Source organism: Vigna unguiculata, chromosome 4, assembly GCF_004118075.2.
Source record: "Vigna unguiculata cultivar IT97K-499-35 chromosome 4, ASM411807v1, whole genome shotgun sequence".
NCBI classification, from domain to species: Eukaryota; Viridiplantae; Streptophyta; class Magnoliopsida; order Fabales; family Fabaceae; genus Vigna; species Vigna unguiculata.
The window spans coordinates 41004215-41025963 of NC_040282.1; the positions used below are offsets into that span (position 1 = coordinate 41004215).

Genomic DNA, 21749 nt, shown 5'->3' on the forward strand with positions numbered 1-21749 from the left:
GTTGGATACTTACAAATTACATTTCCAATAAAATAATTTTTTTTTATTGTGCCAGATGAGATGTAACCTTCTGGAATTTTTTTTCTGACAACTTATTTAAAATTGGAATAATTGTTCGCACGTGTCATGAAAAAGCTTGGTTGTTACACTCTGTAAACAAAAAACGCATGTTCGTTACACAATTTGTTATTAAAAATTAACACAGTGCTTGAAAATGAAGAATATGCACGTGCTTGTTGAGACTAGTATTTTACTATTTAACAAAAAGAAAAAGAAAAAGAAAGACTAGTGAAAGAGTAAATTGAACGATATCTGCTTCAACAAAGAAAGACTCGTTTGTTTGCTCATATAGATAGAATTAAAAGTGTGACCTTAACTTTCATTAGGTTTAATTCAAAATCTTACTGTTCCATTAATAGTTTATATTTGTTTGGATTTTATGAATAAATTTGCTCATATATTTTATTATATTTTTTAAATTTTATATATTTCATTATTCATAACAAGTCTGCTGGTTTGTTGACCAGATATGTAGAAAATTAAAAGATGTAAATGATGTTTTTTAGAATTTGTAAGAAAACAATATTATTTTTTACGTTTTTTTTTTATGATATATCAACCTTTATATGTTTTCCTTTGCGTATTAACAAGAAGTCTCTTAGTTTTTAATATTTTTAAAGTTGATTTTATTGTATAGATAGTGTTGAATTGGGCTTTGGAGTAATACTGTAAGCCTTCTTTTTCAGTTTCATGTAATGGGCCTGGCCTTTTCGGAGGCCCAAGGCCCTGCCCTACAGAAGGACCCCATACCCTACAATTTTTCACTCATTTGCGTCTTGTCTTCCATTTCAGAAACACCCTTCTTCTCTGTCCTTCAGCAGGAGCTTTGCTAGGGCACGAAGCTTGTCCGCCTTCGAGCTAGAAAACCCCTTTCTTTTTCCAGGTAAGTTAAGCTTTAGAGCTCCTTGTCCATTTCTTCTCCTCCTCACTTTGTTTTTAAAACGCGTGGGTCAAGTTGGGGTCGAGTTCTTAACTTCGTTTTGTACCCCTTTTTCCAGTTTCAGTTCTCTACCTTAGCTCTTGGAGCCGCTGTGCTACACAGTTAGGGTCTGTTGTCTTGTAGTGCTCAAACGAAGGTAAGGGAAGCTAGACTCTTCGGTCTTAAGTGTTTCTGGGTTGTTTGTGGTCGTTTTGAGTTCGTATGCGTGCCTAGTATGTTTTTATCGAATGATATGGGTTTGCATGTGGGTTTGGGAGTGGATCTGGGCAGTTCCCGCCGCTGCATGTGGGTTGACAGTGGTGAACGCTGCTATTTTCGCCCAAGTGAGCTTGTCTCGCCTAGGCGAGAGTATCAGGGTACTCACCACCACGAGAGCTCGCCTAGGCGACCTGTCCACGTTCTGAGCGACGCCATGTCTCGCTCAGGCGAGGAGGTCTCGCCTGAGCGAGAAATCGTGAAAAACCCATGTCGCGCGTCTCGCTTAAGCGAGAATCCGCTGTGTTCTGTGAAGACAGCATCTCGCCTGAGCGAGAATTCGTGGAGACCCCTTTAGCTTATCTCGCTTGGGCGAGAATCCGCTGCATCTCGAAGGTCAGCGTCTCGCCTGAGCGAGTGTGCGAGTGGGTGTCATGTTTCCTTGGCTGTTAAATGATTTATTGCATGCATTGTTTTGATTTTTCCCTTAAATATGATATGAGTGAATATGCTTGGGTGTTTTGGATTTATAAACGAAATTGGCATGCTTGGTATGGAATTTATCATGGGTTGTGGGTTCGTGATGCTTTAACATGACAATGGAATGTATGAGATGTAAGTGGTGGTTGTAGTATGAGAAACATAAAAATTGTATGTGATAGGCGTAATTCCATGAGTCTCGTGGGGAGACTTTATGGTAGCGTGTAGTGTATATGTTAAGATATGGATTCAAGTAAGGATCGCATCCCGAAACTCTAAAGGGTCAGTGAGTCTCAGGTAGAGCAAGCTGACCCAAGTGGTGAGAGTAGCGGGAGGCCCTAGTCTCTGGCAGGATAATGGCCTTAGACGCTTAAAGGCTAACCTTGTGAGTGGTAGGGTGAAACCCATTGGCAATGGCTCTGCAGAGCAGTAGAGGCCACCACAAGTGCAAGCGTCCGGTGAATCCGATCTTAACATATGTATCCGGATAATAGAGTCCTAGTGTCTTGCTTATTTACCATAACACGATCTATGTGCCTCTGTGTTGTATGTCTGGAATGTTTATGTATTTATTCCTTTATGCCCTGATAAGTATTATATTACACTAGCTTACCCTTGCATGTTTGTGTGTGTTTCTGTTTTGTTTTCTCTTTTGCGATGATCACCATTGGTGGGAGCAGATGGGAATACTTCTGGAGGTAGGCCTGATGGTGGTAGCGGTGCAGCCTAGTGGGCCCGTTGTTGTGGTTTTTGAAGATGTTCTATGGCCCTAGTGCCTTGTAGTTCCATGCTCCTAGGGCATTCCTTTTGCATAACTTCTAAACCTTAGAATTGTTTTGTTTATGGCATGGTTGTATGCCCAAATTTCTCTCTAAGTACTCCTATGGATGACTGTTAAAGTACACTCTTGAACTCCGTTTTCTTTTGTTCGCGTTGCCCTTAAAATATTATAACTGTGCGACGTTTTTGTTTATTGGATTAATCTATCTAAATGGGACGTCACACTTTTATGGTATCAGAGCCTTCGTTCCTGAGTGTCTGTGGGCTATGTGTTTGCTTAGCTTTCGTTGTGTCTTTCTGGTTGTGTTCGGATAAGTTTCCAGTCTAACCCAGTTTCTAATGGTGCTTTCTGTGTGTCCAGTGATATGGCACCCCCTCGTGTAGCTCCTTCTCAACCTTCTCAGGGTGATGGGCAAGACCTAGCTAGGGCGATCGAGGCTATGGCTGCAGCCTTGACACATCAGAGCAATGCTATGATGCAACAGCATGAGGCGGCGATGCAGCGCCAGGAAGCCTCTCTAGAGCAGCAGCACTTCATGATGCAGCAGATGGAAGCTGCTAGGCAGGCTGCAGAGGATGCTCAGAGGCAGCATGTGGATGCTCTCCGTCAGTTGGGGGAGAATGCTGCTGGTGCTCAGGTGTATGGTCCTCATCCCCGACCTCCACCCCCAGAATGGAGTTTGGAAGACTTCTTGAAGCACCAACCTGCTAAGTTTGATGGCAAAAAGAGTCCCGACCAGGCGGACCAATGGATGAAAGATATGGAACGCATCTTTGATGCCAAGAGGTGCCCCGATGAGAGCAGGCTTGCTTTCACTGTCTACATGCTCACTGGGGAGGCTGAGCACTGGTGGGCCAGCATGAAGCTGGTGATGGAAGAGAAACATGAGGATATCACCTGGAGAGCCTTCAAGAAGAGGTTCTTATCTGAGTATTTCCCTGATAGCGTGAGGTACGCTAAGGAGGTAGAATTCCTCCAGCTGACACAGGGGAACAAGTCAGTGGCCGAGTATGCCGAGCAGTTCAAGCATCTGGGGCGTTTCTATACCATGTCGCTCGATGAGGAGTGGCGTTGCAGGAAGTTTGAGAACGGTCTCAGAGGAGACATCCGCCTGATGGTAGCTCCACTGTCCATCAAGGACTTTGCGGCCTTAGTGGAAAAGGCCAGGGTCATGGAACGTATGAAGGTAGAGGTGGAAGCTCAGCAGCAGCCACAACAGAGAGTTAGCGGACCATCTGGGTCCAGGCCACGAGTTGAAGAAAAGAGGAAGCCTTATGCTAGACCTCACCCGCAGTCACAGGGGTCTAGAGGCTTTTCTTCCCCACCCAGCAGGGTCCAGTGCCACCACTGCGGAGGACCGCATGTGAAGAGTTTCTGCCCACAGCTATCCGGGTTCCGCAGGTGCAACCATTGTGGCAGAGAGGGCCACTTTGGCAGGGATTGTCCTACTCTGAGGAGAACAGTGGCACGACCTTCACCACAGACTCAGAGCCAGACTTCTAGTCAGACTCAGCAGAGGAGGGGAGGCAGCAGGCCTCAGGCTACAGGCAGAGTCTTTGCGATGACTGGGTCAGAGGCAGCAGGTTCAGGTAACCTAGTTATTGGTTGTTGTGTGATATCTGGAAAATCATGTTGCGTGATTTTTGATTCTGGAGCGACACACTCATATGTGTCAGAGTCTTGTGTGCGGGAGTTGGGTCTGCCGGTGTGTGAGCTACAGTTTGATCTAGTGGTATCGACTCCGGCATCTGGATTAGTTAGGACTTCTTCTCTGTGTTCTAGATGCTCAGTTGAGGTAGAGGGGCGCGTATACAAAGTCAATCTGATATGCCTCCCTCTACAAGGGTTAGACGTGATCTTGGGAATGGATTGGCTCTCTGCCAATCACGTTCTCATCGACTGCCGGGAGAAGAAGCTGTTGTTCCACAGCTCGGAGGAGCCTTAGTTGTTGTCTTCGAATGAGGTCATGAAGGAAATCCGGGACGGCGCACAGTGTTATATGGTCATTGCCAGGATGGAAGTTGAGAAAGAGGAGAGGATAACAGTAATACCAGTGGTCAGGGACTTTGAGGATGTGTTTCCCGAAGAGGTACCAGGTTTACCCCCTAGGAGAGAAGTTGAGTTCTCCATAGACTTGGTACCAGGAGCCGGTCCTGTGTCGATAGCTCCTTACCGTATGGCCCCAGCAGAGTTGGTGGAGTTGAAGAAGCAGATAGAGGAATTGCTTGAGAAACAGTTTATACGGCCGAGTGCTTCGCCGTGGGGAGCGCCTGTTTTGTTGGTAAAGAAGAAGGATGGCGGCTCGAGGTTGTGTGTGGATTATAGGCAGCTGAACAAGCTGACCATTAAAAACAAGTACCCCTTACCGAGAATAGACGATTTGATGGATCAGCTTCATGGGGCGTCCGTGTTCTCCAAGATTGATCTCCGGTCAGGTTACCATCAGATTTTGGTGAAGGCAGAAGATGTTGAGAAGACTGCTTTCAGATCCAGATATGGGCACTACGAGTATGTGGTCATGCCATTCGGTGTGACTAATGCTCCGGCTTTGTTCATGGATTACATGAACCGGATCTTCCGCCCGTTTCTAGATAAGTTTGTCGTGGTCTTCATAGACGACATTCTCATCTACTCCAGGACGCTTGAGGAACACGCTGAGCATCTGAGGATAGTGCTTAGCCTTTTGAGGGAGAAGCAACTGTTTGCCAAGTTGTCAAAGTGCGACTTCTGGATGAGAGAGGTGCAGTTCTTGGGGCACGTGATATCAGCTCAGGGTATAGCTGTGGATCCAGCTAAGGTAGAGGCTGTGATACAGTGGGAATGTCCCAAGTCAGTGACTGAGATTCGAAGTTTCGTGGGTTTAGCTGGCTACTATAGGAGGTTTATAGAGGGGTTCTCCAAGATAGTAGCACCCCTGACACAGCTAACCAGGAAAGACCAACCGTTTGCATGGACTGATAGGTGTGAAGAGAGCTTCAGGGAGCTTAAGCAGAGGTTGACAAGTGCTCCAGTGTTGGTAATTCCGGATGTGAGTAAACCCTTTGAGGTTTATTGTGATGCCTCTCATCAGGGCCTTGGGTGTGTCTTGATGCAAGAGAGGAAGGTGGTGGCTTATGCTTCAAGGCAGTTGAAGGTTCATGAGAAGAACTACCCCACTCATGACCTAGAGTTAGCAGCGGTGGTTTTTGCTTTGAAGATATGGAGGCACTACTTGTATGGTGCACAGTTCCGTGTGTTTAGTGACCACAAGAGCTTGAAGTACCTTTTTGATCAAAAAGAGTTGAATATGAGGCAGAGGCGATGGATAGAGTTTCTAAAGGACTACGATTTTGAGCTTCTCTATCATCCAGGGAAGGCGAATGTGGTGGCAGACGCACTGAGTAGGAAGACAGTGCATGTGGCGCACTTAATGATGAAAGAAATGGAGTTGCTTGAGAGCTTCAGAGACATGAAGCTACAGTTTGAGTTGGAACCGGAATTCATTAGATGTAGCACCTTGGTTATATCTAGTGACTTTCTGGGCTTAATCAGGGAGAGACAAGCAACGGATATTAGTCTACAGAAGGTGAAAGAGCTACTGGGATCAAATCAGGCTAAGGAGTTCGCCTTGGGCAGTGATGGTGTGTTGAGGTTCAGAGGCAGGGTTTGTGTACCAGAAGATGCAGAGTTGAGAAAGTTGATCCTTGAGGAGGGACACAAGAGTCGTCTTAGTCTGCACCCTGGCATGACTAAGATGTACCAAGACCTCAAGGAGAACTTTTGGTGGCAGGGCATGAAAAAGGAAGTTGCACAGTTTGTATCGGCTTGCTTGACTTGTCAAAAGGCGAAGGTGGAGCATCAGAAACCCAGTGGAACGCTTCAACCCTTGGACATCCCGGTGTGGAAGTGGGATAGCATAGCCATGGATTTTGTTACCCACTTGCCTCGCACCGTGAGAGGACATGATGCTATATGGGTAGTGGTGGATCGGTTAACGAAGAGTGCTCACTTCTTAGCTGTGAATCTCAGGATGTCTATGACCAAGTTGGCTCAGCTCTACATCCATGAGATAGTGAGACTTCATGGAGTGCCTAGTAGCATAGTGTCTGACAGAGACCCCCGGTTCACTTCCAGGTTCTGGCAGGCACTGTAGGAGGCTATGGGTAGCAGGTTGAGGATGAGTTCTGCTTATCATCCTCAAACGGATGGCCAGTCAGAGAGGGTGATTCAGTCCTTGGAGGACTTGTTGAGGACGTGTATCTTGGACCACCTGGGTAGTTGGGATGAGGTGTTACCGTTGGTGGAGTTTACATACAACAACAGTTACCAAGCGAGTATAGGGATGGCACCTTATGAGGCTTTGTATGGGAGGAGATGTAGGACTCCTTTGTGTTGGTACCAGGACGGTGAGTCGGTTTTGGTTGGACCAGAGTGTTGCAACAGACCACAGAGAAGGTGCAGTTAGTGAGAGACAGGTTGCAAGCATCCCAGAGTCGGCAAAAGGCCTATGCAGACCGAAGGAGAAGACCCCTAGAGTTTAAGGCTGGGGAGCATGTATTCTTGAGGGTGACCCGAACCACTGGTGTGGGGAGGGCTATCCGCTCAAGGAAGTTGTCTCCTAAGTTTTTGGGTCCGTATCAGATCTTGAGGAGGATAGGGCCCGTGGCTTATGAGGTTGCGTTGCCACCCCAGTTGGCTAATCTACACCCAGTCTTTCACGTTTCACAGCTACGGAAGTATGTTTTTGATCCATCGCATGTCTTGGAGGCTGAAGATGTGGAAGTCAGGGAGAATCTCCAAGTAGTGGTACAGCCCGTGGCTATAGAGGACCGCCAAGTGAAGGAGCGTAAGGGAAGAGCCACTAGTCTCGTGAAGGTCATCTGGGACCGGAGGACAGGTGACGCTACTTGGGAGCTAGAGGAGGACATGAGGAGTTCATACCCGCATCTGTTCTGGTAAGTCTAATTTTTCGAGGACGAAAAATTTTTGTTGTTGGGGAGATATTGTAAGCCTTCTTTTTCAGTTTCATGTAATGGGCCTGGCCTTTTCGGAGGCCCAAGGCCCTGCCCTACAGAAGGACCCCATACCCTACAATTTTTCACTCATTTGCGTCTTGTCTTCCATTTCAGAAACACCCTTCTTCTCTGTCCTTCAGCAGGAGCTTTGCTAGGGCACGAAGCTTGTCCGCCTTCGAGCTAGAAAACCCCTTTCTTTTTCCAGGTAAGTTAAGCTTTAGAGCTCCTTGTCCATTTCTTCTCCTCCTCACTTTGTTTTTAAAACGCGTGGGTCAAGTTGGGGTCGAGTTCTTAACTTCGTTTTGTACCCCTTTTTCCAGTTTCAGTTCTCTGCCTTAGCTCTTGGAGCCGCTGTGCTACACAGTTAGGGTCTGTTGTCTTGTAGTGCTCAAACGAAGGTAAGGGAAGCTAGACTCTTCGATCTTAAGTGTTTCTGGGTTGTTTGTGGTCGTTTTGAGTTCGTATGCGTGCCTAGTATGTTTTTATCGAATGATATGGGTTTGCATGTGGGTTTGGGAGTGGATCTGGGCAGTTCCCGCCGCTGCATGTGGGTTGACAGTGGTGAACGCTGCTATTTTCGCCCAAGCGAGCTTGTCTCGCCTAGGCGAGAGTATCAGGGTACTCACCACCACGAGAGCTCGCCTAGGCGACCTGTCCACGTTCTGAGCGACGCCATGTCTCGCTCAGGCGAGGAGGTCTCGCCTGAGCGAGAAATCGTGAAAAACCCATGTCGCGCGTCTCGCTTAAGCGAGAATCCGCTGTGTTCTGTGAAGACAGCATCTCGCCTGAGCGAGAATTCGTGGAGACCCCTTTAGCTTATCTCGCTTGGGCGAGAATCCGCTGCATCTCGAAGGTCAGCGTCTCGCCTGAGCGAGTGTGCGAGTGGGTGTCATGTTTCCTTGGCTGTTAAATGATTTATTGCATGCATTGTTTTGATTTTTCCCTTAAATATGATATGAGTGAATATGCTTGGGTGTTTTGGATTTATAAACGAAATTGGCATGCTTGGTATGGAATTTATCATGGGTTGTGGGTTCGTGATGCTTTAACATGACAATGGAATGTATGAGATGTAAGTGGTGGTTGTAGTATGAGAAACATAAAAATTGTATGTGATAGGCGTAATTCCATGAGTCTCGTGGGGAGACTTTATGGTGGCGTGTAGTGTATATGTTAAGATATGGATTCAAGTAAGGATCGCATCCCGAAACTCTAAAGGGTCAGTGAGTCTCAGGTAGAGCAAGCTGACCCAAGTGGTGAGAGTAGCGGGAGGCCCTAGTCTCTGGCAGGATAATGGCCTTAGACGCTTAAAGGCTAACCTTGTGAGTGGTAGGGTGAAACCCATTGGCAATGGCTCTGCAGAGCAGTAGAGGCCACCACAAGTGCAAGCGTCCGGTGAATCCGATCTTAACATATGTATCCGGATAATAGAGTCCTAGTGTCTTGCTTATTTACCATAACACGATCTATGTGCCTCTGTGTTGTATGTCTGGAATGTTTATGTATTTATTCCTTTATGCCCTGATAAGTATTATATTACACTAGCTTACCCTTGCATGTTTGTGTGTGTTTCTGTTTTGTTTTCTCTTTTGCGATGATCACCATTGGTGGGAGCAGATGGGAATACTTCTGGAGGTAGGCTTGATGGTGGTAGCGGTGCAGCCTAGTGGGCCCGTTGTTGTGGTTTTTGAAGATGTTCTATGGCCCTAGTGCCTTGTAGTTCCATGCTCCTAGGGCATTCCTTTTGCATAACTTCTAAACCTTAGAATTGTTTTGTTTATGGCATGGTTGTATGCCCAAATTTCTCTCTAAGTACTCCTATGGATGACTGTTAAAGTACACTCTTGAACTCCGTTTTCTTTTGTTCGCGTTGCCCTTAAAATATTATAACTGTGCGACGTTTTTGTTTATTGGATTAATCTATCTAAATGGGACGTCACAAATACAACGAAACAAAATTCGTTAAAACAATAATAAAATAAATGGTTAAATGTGTTTTTAGTTTTTGAATTTGGATGTAAAATTAGAATTTGTCTTTTCTTAAAAAAGTTTTGAGATATTTTTATCTCAAATTTTAAAAATAATTAATGTAATCATTTTAATCGAACAATGTTATATTTTGTTAGTTGTTAAACGGTATTTCAGACTACCATTTGCAGAGGCGGAACTACGTTGGGACTAAGGGGGGCCATGGCCCCCCCAATTTTTTTTTGTTAAATTTAATTTAATATATGATTTTAAATATATTTTTTAAATTTAATATTTTAATAAATATTTACACATTTATATTTTTTATGTTTTCTTTTTCACATTTATTTTTTAATTTAATTTTTTAAATAAAAATAATTATTTTATTAATATTATTTTTAAATGGTTATTTGTTTAATTTAATTATTTTTTATTTTTTAAAATTGAAGCATTAATTATACTAAAATTATAAAAATTATTTATATCTAATTTTATAATTATAATAATAATTATTGTAATTTTATTATTTTTTATTATCATAAAAAAAGTAAATACAATGTTTTGACTAGTTTATATAAAAAATTTAGGATTACTCTTTTGGTTTCTATTTTCGTTCAAAAATATTAAGTTGGTCATCTAATTTCTTTTTTAATCTCAATTTGATCCAAATTTTAAAAAAATATGTAATTTTGTCCTTTTTCGTTAAATTTATTAAATCAAATTAATAATTTTTCATTAAAATTGAAGTTGTGAATGATTTGCTTTGTTGGTATAATTGGCATAATCGTAGTATCAATTTTGATGAAAAATCTTTGTTCCGCTTGAAAAAATTTAACGAAAAAGATAAAATTGCATTAATTTTATGAGATCCAGACCAAATTGAAACTAAAAAACACTATAGGACCAATATTTTTAGACAAAAAAATGGACCAAATAATAATTTAACCAAAATTTTGGCACTCCCAACTTATTGTATGAAGTTCCGCCACTGACCATTTGAGTCTAACCGTGTCAAATGATGTGAATATATCAAACGTCAACCTAAAACATTATATAATATGTTAAAATAATTTCATGCACTTAAGTTAAAAATATTATATTTATTCATTTTTAATGTTTAGGAACCAAAATATATCTAAATTTAAAACATGATAAACTCTAAATTTATCATCAAATTTAAAAACTAAAAACATATTTAACCTTAAAATAAATATGAAATAATATTTGGTATATTTACAATTAAGAATTTAGAAGTATTGTTATTATACTTTGATATGTATCTAATAAGTAGAGACTTTTCTTATAAGTGGTTGCAAAATATTTTGAGTTAGTCATGGTATGTTTATATAATTAGACGCTCTAACAAAAAAATTATAAAACACGCTTAAAAGAAGTTAAAAAAACAAAAAATTATAAATTCTATCTTGGAATACATCTTTCTTCTCCAATTACTAGTAGTAATTTACATTTAACTAAACCAAACAATTTGGCCATGAAGTAGCTCTATAAAAATATTTGGAAGATTGTCACTGGTGTTGATTGCCTTTACTTCAATTCTCTCGTGAGTGTAATATGAAGAAAATTACATCTAACATCAATATGTCTTGTTTTACCCATGTTCTTTAGTCAAATATATTGCACTTAAACTATCACAAATATGTATACTTCCCTTACTAAATCCCACCCTTCAACCATATATTTTCTGTAGTCATTTTCACCAATGTCAAGAGTTGTTGTGGGACTAAAAGCTAGTGGAATATGTCTTGTGCAATCAATCGAAGGTCAAGCCTTAATCACTCAATCATTTAATGATCAAGCCTTATATTGCTTGATCGACTGAAGGCCAAGCCTTATAAGAAGAACAAAAAACAAAAAGCCCCACACTTAATATTTTACATATATGGTGTAAGTGAAGGACACCATAAGACAAACTTGTAACTCGCTTGAAGCAGGTTATTAACCCATGTTAGAACGTCGATCAAGGAAGAAAGAAAATCATAGAACAATTATCGATCGAAATAAAAAAAAAGTAAATTGAGAAGACAAAAGCAATATCTACTTTGAAAAACTTAATGGATATCAACTACTTAAGCCACATGGACTCTAAAACTGTTAAGGGTAGTTTTAAGGCAATTATAGGTTTAACATGTAACTGATTCAAAATTTAAACTCAAATCTTGTAATTGTCTAGGAAGAGTTGGAAAATATAAAAAAAAAGTTTGTTTTTTATTTTATGGGAGTGACAAATTGTGGAAGAATACATACATTATAAGAAACGTAACGAATAAAACAAATGGTCAATTCAATGTTGGTTGTTGCAATTTGGGTTACCGCTTTCATTTACTTTCCTTGGTTGTTCTTCTTATTTGATTACAATTTCTCTTATCATCACACCTACCACTTTGGGTTTGTACATTGTTTACCTCACACATCATCTAGTGTCATTGTGTTTCCACTTCCATCTTTAACAAAAAATGAAAAGAAACATAATACAAACTTGTTATGCACGAGATTCTTATTGAAATCTAAGTAAGAAAGATATTGAATTCGTTGAATGTTTAGGGGAAATTGGTTCGTAAAATTAGCAACCTTTACATCAATATATTTTTTTCCATCGACACTTACACGTGAAAACACCCTAGTTAGATCCAAAAACAAGTATTTGTTGACCCTGAAAAAAAATCACATTGAGTTGATTTAGTTGTGAACAATAGTAGGAAATAGATTGAGACTAAATCATCAAAAAACACATGTACTTTGTCTTTGTGATAAAAAAGTCATTGTTAGTTGGAGAGAAGTTTTCCAACTAATCAAAGACCCGTAAATTATAAACGAGTAGTTTGTAATAAGGGTTAATTATGTTTTTAGTCCCTGAATTATTAAGCGATTTTGGTTTTAGTCCCTCTTCTAAAATTTGCTCTAAATAATCCCTATCCTTTCAAAACTCATGGGATTAGTCCCTAATATCTAACACTGTTAATATCTTTCTTAACGTGGCAAACAGTATTCTCCATCATCAATTCTATTTAAACATGTGACAAATTATTTAATTAAAAAGTAAAATTGATTTTTCACCTTCTGTGGGGCAGCTCCACCTGGATCTCCGATGTTGCTTCCCCTTCCTCCAAAACATCACCTCTATCTCATTCCACTTTCACCCTTTGTCTCCATCACCCAACACAACCACATATTCTTCCATCAATGCCAATAAACACAAAAACACACTACATTTTTTTCATTTTCACAAAACCAACACAGAGAATCTTCATCCTCAAATACGCACACTCATGAATTACAACCCAAAGCTCACATTTTCATCATCAATAAAAACAACCCAAAATCAAGAAGAATAACTAATCAGAAAAAAAACAAAAACAATTAAATGGGTAATTGGTGCCTCCGATTGCGAACGTCGTTGTGCTAACAGTAGTGGATCCCGTGTGCCCCGCGGAAGGAAGAAGCCATGGAAGCTTGAAGGAGAACACGTGTGAGCAAATAGAAATAAAGGGTTTCACGCAGTGGCTGACGTGGTTGACGCAGGCAAGCACTTTGACCCCAAGCGGCGTCACCAGCGGAACCTCTGAACGGACAAAACAGTTGTAGTTGTGGAGTGGTGGCTAGATTAGGGTTCTCGCGCGCGGAAGAAAAACAATATATGCAAGGTGTGACAACAACGTCAGCGAGCGCTTCAACGGTGTCTGCGTGCTCGAATGGGGAGACAAGGGGAAGCTACATCCCACGCGAGAGAGAAGAAAAAGATGAAGATTTGTTGTGTCTTTGGATTTTGCAGAATGGAAGGAGCGAGAGAAGCTCTAATGGAGATTTGGGAGAGAAACCTAGCCTAACAAAGGAGAAGAAGATTAGCTGGAAAATCAATTTTATTTTTTAATTAAAAAAATTGTCACATGTTTAAATAGATTTGTTGACATAAGATACCGTTTGCTACGTTTAAAAAAATATTAACAATGTTAGATATCGAGGACTAATCCCATGAATTTTGAAAGGACGGGGATTATTTAGAGCAAATTTTAGAAGAGGGACTAAAACCAAAATTGCTTAATAATTCAGGGACCAAAAACATAATTAACCCTTGTAATAAATTGTCTAACATTCAAATGCTCATAAAACAAAAAATAGTGACACTGATACAAAAAAATGACATCAATAAAAAAATAACTCTAAATTAATAAAAAGGCACGGTGTTGACATTAGAAAAAAAAAAACACCTATTAACAAAGGAAACACAGTCTAACATTAAATTCTGATTATGCTAATTGAAAAATAATTGCAATCAACTTTTGTAACATTCAATTTAATAGTGCAATATTACTAAATGAAATTTCACATATCTGATATTCCAGAAAAGAGTTAGAAACAAACACATAATTATTATAATTATCCAAAATAACTATATTAGCGTATAACATGTCTTACATTAACATATTTTGAGTAACTAAAAGCTAACCAAATAACTACAACCACTTTCAAAAGATAAAAGTTAAACCTAGCTCTCACGATCCTATATCTATACAACTACATCAACATCTTTCTCCTAAGATAAATCCACCAACATTTTCTCATATGCTCACACTAGTAAATGTAATCATTACAAAAGAATAACAACAAACACAAACACAATAGAAGGTAGGCTAGTTTATAAAAGAAATAAACATATAACAATTAAATTGATTTCGTCATAAAGTAGTGTATTTCAAACATTCATAGAAAAATCAAGCATACAATCACAAACTCTCTAGACTAAATTATCTAAATCTAAGCATTGATGCATGCTTCTTTGTGACTTTTACTATCACAAATTCTCTAAACTCAATTATTTGAATCTAAGCATCGGTGCATGATTCTTGATGGTTCTTACTATCGGCCGAACAAAGAATCAATTTGTATAATTGATTTAATATACTGTTTTAAAATTTTTTCCGATTTCAATAAAACTTTTTCCAATCATAATTAAGAACCAATTTTTCAACCCAGTTCACCAAATTTACACAGACCACAATAAATACCAACTCCAGCAAAACAACATGTTTATAGCTAAATCAAATCCCGTTTTGAACTCAAATTATATTTCCTTAATTTCAACAGAATATCACATTCAACCTGTTTGGGTATTATCCACATTTCAACACTTAATTCCTAACACTATTTCTTAGTTCCATGCAAACAATCACAATTTTATATACCAAACATTCAAAACGAATTTTAACATGCAATTAGTTAGGTTTCAAGTTCCCCCACCTTACAAAATACTCTTATCTTCTGTTTGGAAGAAACATTTCAACAATGCTGAGAAATTGAAATGCATTGTATTTGAATTGCTTACAATTAAATTTTCTTCATTTTCTAAATAACTTGTTTGGATAAAGAAATTTAAATATCTTACATTTCAATTTCTTGTTTGGATAAAATAATTGAGTTTCTTGTGAGATAAAATTTTATTTTGTTAATATTTATTTTAGGATTAATTATGTTTTGTGTTCATGATAAATTTGGAAACGAGTCGGTCAGACTTGTCGGGTCAACGGCTCGGTCGGGTTTGGGCCTCCCGACACGTTTGGGTCGTCAGGCCCGCCCAACACCTCTAGGTCGTCGGACCTGCTAACCCATCTTAGTTGTCAGGTCAGTTCAACCCATCTTTGTCTTCGAGCCCACTCGGCTTGTCTAGGTCGTCAGTCCTGTTAGGATCGTCGGGCCCGCCTGACCTGTTTATGTCGTAGGGCCAGTCTGATCCGTTTGGGCTGTTGGACCAGCCCGACACATCTTGGTCATCGGGCCTACCTAGGCGATGTGGGTTGTCAGGCTTGATCGACCTGTTTGAGTTGTCAAGCCTGCCCGATCCATATGTGTCATCAAGTCAACCCCGTTCGTCTAGGTTGTCGGGCCTGCTCAACCTATTTGTGTCGTCAGGTCGGTCTGATCCGTTTGGATCGTTTGGCCAGCCCAACCTATCATGGTTGTCGAGTTTGCCGGGTTCGTTTGGGATTAAGTCCAAAGTGTGAGGTTGAGTGAGAAGAATTTCAAATTCCACATTTTTTGAAGGTATTTGAATTTCTTCTAATTTAGGTAATTGAAATACTTCAAAAAAATGCATTCAGTTTAAATACTTTTTAATTTCTTTATCCAAACAAAGCATTTCATTGCAAAGAATTTCAAATTCTCCAAATAAATGAATCACCCTCTTGAATTGCCTCATCCAAACACAATGTGTTTGGATGAAGCATTTTAACAATGCTTAGAAATTGAAATGTTTTGTATTTGAATTGCTTGTAATTAAATTCCATTCATTTTTTAAATAACTTGTTTGGATAAGGAAATTAAAATACCTTACATTTCAATTTCTTGTTTGGAAAAAAAAATTGAATTTATCGTGAGATAAAATTTAATTTTAACAATATTTATTTTACGCTTAATTATGTTTTGAGTACATGATAAATTTGGAAACATGCTCGACAACCCAGATGGGTCGGGCAGACCCAACTACGCAACCGAATTGGTTAGACCCGATGACCCACCCGAGCTGGACCGACTGGGAAGCCCAGACAGGCTAGGTGGCCCGATGATCTAAAGGCCTGACGGCCCATACTACACGATTGTGCCGTCAAGTTCGTCAATATGGCCCGGTCCAAGCTGTCTAGGTCATTGGCCTAATGCTCTAGACGGGTCCGACGACTCGAACGAGCCCGACGATCAAGACGGGCCCAACGACTTGGACAAACCAAAGACCTGGACCGGCCCAATGACCTGGACGAGCCCGACAATTCGGACGAGGCCGAATACCTGGACGGGTCCGAATACCCGGACGAGTCCAAATACTCGGACGGGTTCGATGACCCGGACGGGCCCGTACACCCAGACGAGCCCGAAGACCCAGACGAGTCCAACGACTAGGATGGACCCGAGAAATCGGATGGGCCCGACGACTTGCACACGTCTGACGACCTGGACAGGCCCGACGACCTAGACGGGCCCGAGAGTCGAACGGGCCCGACAACTCGTACGGGCCATTTCAAACCGTCATGCCAGTCCGGATAGTCCGACCCGTAAGAGTCGTCGGGCCCGTTTGGATCGTCGGGACCGTTCGTGTCATCGGGCCCATCTAGGTCATCGTTCATGTTCGATTGTCGGGCCCGTCTGGGTCGTCAGGCCTATCTGGGTCGTCGGGCCTGTTCGGGTCGTTGGGCCTGTCTGGGTCGTCGCGTCCGTCCAGGTTGTCAGGCCCGTCTGGGTCGTCAGGCCTGTTCGGGTCGTCGGGCTCGTTCGGGTTGTCGGGCCTGTCCGCATCGTCCCGCACTTCCGGGTCATCGGGCATGTCTGAGTCGTCGGGCTCGTTTGGGTCGTCGGGCCCGTCCAGGTCGTCAGGCTCGTCCGGGTTGTCTGGCTCGTCTAGGTCGTTAGGCATGTCCGGGTCATCGGGCCTGTCTGGATCGTCGGTCCCATTTGGGTCGTCAGATCTGTTTGGGTCATCGGGCCTGTTTGGGTCAACGGGCCTGTCTGGTTCGTCGGGCACGTCCGGGTCGTCGGGCCTGTCTGGGTTGTCAAGCCCGTCCGGGTCGTCGGGCTTGTCTGGGTCGTCGGGCACGTCTGGATCATCGTGCCCGTCCGAATCGTCTAGAATGTGAGGTTGAGTGAGAAGAATTTCAAATTCCACCTATTTTGAGGGTATTTGAATTTCTACTAATTTAGCTAATTGAAATCCTTCAAAAAAATGCTTGCATTTGAAATGCTTTTTAATTTCTCTATCTAAAGAAAGCATTTCATTACAAAAAAATCTAAATTCTTCAAAAAAATGAATTGCTTCATTAAAATACTCTATCCAAACACACTCTTAAACTTTCCACCACTTTCCAAAATCCACCTACCACCGAACACTTATCTATACCCACAAAAGGATCAAATTAATAATATAGTGATATAGTTGGATTTATTAACACACTTAGAGTTCATGAGAGCGAAGAAAACCCACATGCATTTCAAAGAGAACCCATAAAAGGAAGAAAACATATTTAAGGTTCGAAAGAGCTAGGATGAAAAAACTTACCTTATCTCAAGAAATAATTGGTAGAACTACTAGGGTTCCTTTAACATTTGAAATATTATCATTTTAAGTAATTAAGTTTTCTTTATTTTTGTAATAAAAATCAATAGTTTTCTAAAACTCCGAATAAAGAAAAATACAACCCAAGCAGAGAAGGAATGTTGCCATTTATTAAAGATCCTTCTTAAGAAAAACTTGTATATTGATTCATGTAAACTATCTCCTATTTTATGAACACGTCACATTTAAAACCTTTCACAATAAAAAAAAAATCAAGATTATTAAACATTCTCAATTGAATGATAAAATATTTATCACTCCCTTTAAAAGAGACATGATTGGGAACGCCAACTTGATTGAAGATTAGAAGAAAAACATCTTTAATAAAAAAAAGTACAAAAGTTAATCATTTTATTTTCTGTGGTGAAAAAAAAAATACTAAAATACAGAAGGAACAATAAAACAAACGATAAATTTGGCATAAAAAATTAATCATTTTAGTTCCTGTGGTGCAAATTAATTGAAGGGTAATCATTCAAATTATTCAAAAAAATAAAAATATTTTAAAAAACATATAATACAATAAATTGTAATGCATTAGTTTGACTATCAGTTGTTGAAAAGATTTTTTTATTGGTTTTTACAATAATTTGAAAATACTAATAATTATTATTTTAAATATACGAAGTTTTGCTCTATTTTTTCCCGGTATTTGTATGATTTTAAATTTCAATGTCAAAGAGGAATTTAATCATAATAAATATAAAAAGTAGAAAGAGATCTATGTAATATTTAGGAATAGAAGGAATTTTCTGATTCGTAAAAGTGTGTAATAAATATTTTTGTCCAATTCATACAAAAATAAAGATTTTAAATTTAAGTGAAACATTCCTTAAAAAAAGAAAACCTTTAACAGAAACAGATTCACAAAATAACACGGATAATTATTTTATTTTAAATAAAATAAAAAACAATAACACGTGTTTAATTCTAATTGCATAAAAAACGAAGCATGGTGAAGTAAATCAAACATAACAACACAAACAAGGTATCACATAAGATATCATTATAATAAAACTCACAAAAAGTATTTTACTTTTATTACATGATTAAATATGTTTTTATCAAGTGAATTTTGAAATTTTTAAAATATTTTATAATAATATTTAAATTAACAATAAAGTAAAAATATGTTAAATGGTATGAATAATTTAAATATTATTATGAAATGTGTTTGAGATGTCTAGATAGATTTAACAAAATTTAGTTAAAAAAATTAAATTTATATATTTTTAAAGAAAAAACTAAACTAGTCAACAATTTAAAAAAAAAACTAATTCTAAATTTTACGTGAGAAACAGAACATATTTAACTTTTTATTATAAATAATTACTGTGAATAATAATGAAGCTAAGAATTTTTGCACACAATTATTATCACACTAAATGATAAGAAAATAGAGAACAGAATTTATAAGAGAAATTACAATCTTAATCTCTTGTATTTTTAGAAAACAGTGTGGTATATTTGATTTTTTTATCATGAAGTTTTTTATTTATTTATTCTTAATTTATAAATAAACTCTGAAGAGGGAATGAGAAGAAGAGAGCAAAGTGGATAACATATATAAGCGTGAGGCCAAGAACCTCAAACCCAACCACCTTAACCCCTTCCTTCTTCTTCCCCCCAACCATGGTGGTTTTAAAGTCCACTTCACCTCTCTCACCTTTCTCTTCCCACTTCTTCACCCTCTCCTCCCTCCGCCGTCACCACCACCACCACCATGCTCACCGCACCACCACCAAGCCCACTTCAAGAGTCAAACACTTCAGTGTCAAAGCTTACATGGAGAACTCCAATTCTTTGGGCAGTTTCGCCAACAGGGTCATCGGGGCACTCCCTGTGGTGGGTCTCATTGCCAGGATCTTCAGCGACGAAGGTGGCGTCGGCGATGACCTCGTGGACTTTGCTGAGTTCAGAAGGCGCGTTGGGAACAAGTGCTCACAGGCTGATTCCACTGCCTTCTACGAGTTCCAAGACCGACGAGGAAGGGTGAGTCACCAACCAATCCTTCTCCTCACACCCTTTGATCTAATTTGTGTGGTTCATTGCATGGTGCTGTCAAAATCATGTCTTTGTAATTGATCAGGATTGGGTCGTTCAAGACTTTCATTTTGATAAGTATATGCACTAACAATGTAATTTTGTTGTGTAAAAAATGTAGAAATTTTCACCATCATGGAATCATAGATTGATTTGCGTTAAGAGTTTTACATTGAGTAGAATAAACTATTTGATATGTTATTTAAGCCTTGAGAGTCGACAACGAAAAGGGCTATCAATATTCAGTTTTTAGTGTTGTTATGCCCTAATAAGAATTGGAATTAGAAGTTAAACTATGTAACCTATGATGATGTTTAAGGCAATGCTTTATTACATAGACTAACTGGGTTTTATGGTTAAATTTAAAGAGCTAGATTTCCTGCTCAGAACTCAATCTTTTATGAGTTTACATTGTTGAAGACTGGTGAAATGTTTAGTTCAAATTGAATATTAATGAGGTTGATTAATCTTTTGTCTTTTCTTTTCTAACTTTGTTCTTAGCATTGTTTTGTGGTAACAATTGGTTTTGGTTTTGGTTTTGGTGAGCTAAAGGGGAATGGATGTGTAACTTGATAATGGTTTGTTGTGTACAGGCAGGGGATCCACTCTATGTTCTGTTATGCTGTTGGCTAGCAGCTGTTGGCGCAGGTCTTCTCAAAACTGAGGATATTCTAGAAGGGGTCTCTAGGCTTAGGATCTCAAATGACATTGAATTTGAGGAACAGAACTTCATGTCCTTGATGAGTGAGGCAAAAGAGGTTAGTCCCCATCTCACTAGTTTTAACTTATACTAATTTTGGTGTATCCGTCTTAGAAGGTTATTTAGTTCTGATATTATGCTGCATTTGAAGAAGAACTCTACCAGTTTGCATTAATTGACTTAGTCGTTCCAAATTATGTTATCTAAAGTCTAAACTATGGACATGAAGTACTATTGTTTAAGTACTTTTTAAGGAAAGTGCTGATAACTGATAATATTAGTTATTCAATGTTTTCTGTAAGGCTTATTTCTCGTTGTTCTCTTGTTTGTGGAATCATTAACATGTGTTACATTGCCAAAGGTAACATTTTCTCTTGCCTAAATCTATATCAAGACAACAATATTGACACAGTAAAGATGCATACTTGTAACTAAAAGGAATGGTCTAATATTAGTATGTTCTTAAAGTAACCTTTCAATGGGTGATGACAAATCCAGATAAAGTTTCATTCATCTTGTGTTGTGACAACTACTGTATAATAAATATATCATCAACTGTATATATATAGAAGAGGAAAAACAATTCTAAGATGTGTGAATGATATTCTTGCTTTTTGTGCCTCTATGCTTGGTGCTTTGATTATGCTGAAGCTAAGTTTTATGTATATGGCATTACCCTAACAACTCTATAAAACTTCATCCAACAATGTAGAGAAGGGCAAAGCTAAAGGCTGACCCTCCTGCTATAGCAATGGAGGTTCGAGCCGGGAAGGCTCTTGATGCAATCTACGTGTGTTGCTTTGAAAGGGATGCTGTGGAGGAAGAAGATGAGAGACTGCTCACAGCAATGCTTGGTGCTGTTTTTCCAACAGTTCAGCGCGATGTGATCCAGCGACTTGTGAAAGACAAGGCAGAGAAAATAGCTGCTGGTGTTGATGATGGTTTTGTTTCAGAACTCAAACCTCTATCAAAAGAAGCCGTTGAAATACAAATGAAAGACCTTCAGTTCCTTCAACAAAATAGTGAGACTTAACAATGTGGTGAAGCCTGTGATTTCCACTGCATAATATGAAATTATATTTCAGAAACTACGCTGCTTTAGCCTCTTGGTTTACTCACAGAAAAAATGACAGACATCATAGATCACATTCTCTTATTTTTCGGATCCATGTTGAATGTTGGGGTCATGACTTTTTGAACACAAAGAAATTTCATGTAGTTACTGCCAGCAGAATAGATGGTGAAAGTAGTAGTAACTCATGTCTGCAAAAGGGTATTTTGGTTTCTAAACTCTTGAAGTGTTCTGATATAGTTCTTTCATTCAACTCCCCTCTTGAAGTATGGAAGATGTTTATTTCATATGATGCAAGGACATGTAACTAATTTCCTCACTTTGCAAGTGATACCAATTTGAGAAACAGAGAAGCATACGTGATAACTAAGAGCATACCTTGATTTGTATGGACATCATAAGA

The 21749-nt window shown here is 39.4% G+C and overlaps 1 protein-coding gene across 1 annotated transcript; it reads left to right on the forward strand.

The window, feature by feature from the left end:
* The first annotated feature begins 19094 nt into the window (after positions 1-19094).
* LOC114181368 (photosystem I assembly factor PSA3, chloroplastic) lies at positions 19095-21599 on the forward strand. Its single transcript, XM_028067795.1, has 3 exons — positions 19095-19523; positions 20168-20332; positions 20987-21599. The coding sequence occupies exons 1-3, from the start codon at positions 19164-19166 to the stop codon at positions 21305-21307; spliced, it is 846 nt and encodes a 281-aa protein (XP_027923596.1). The 5' UTR covers positions 19095-19163; the 3' UTR covers positions 21308-21599.
* The last annotated feature ends 150 nt before the right edge of the window (positions 21600-21749 follow it).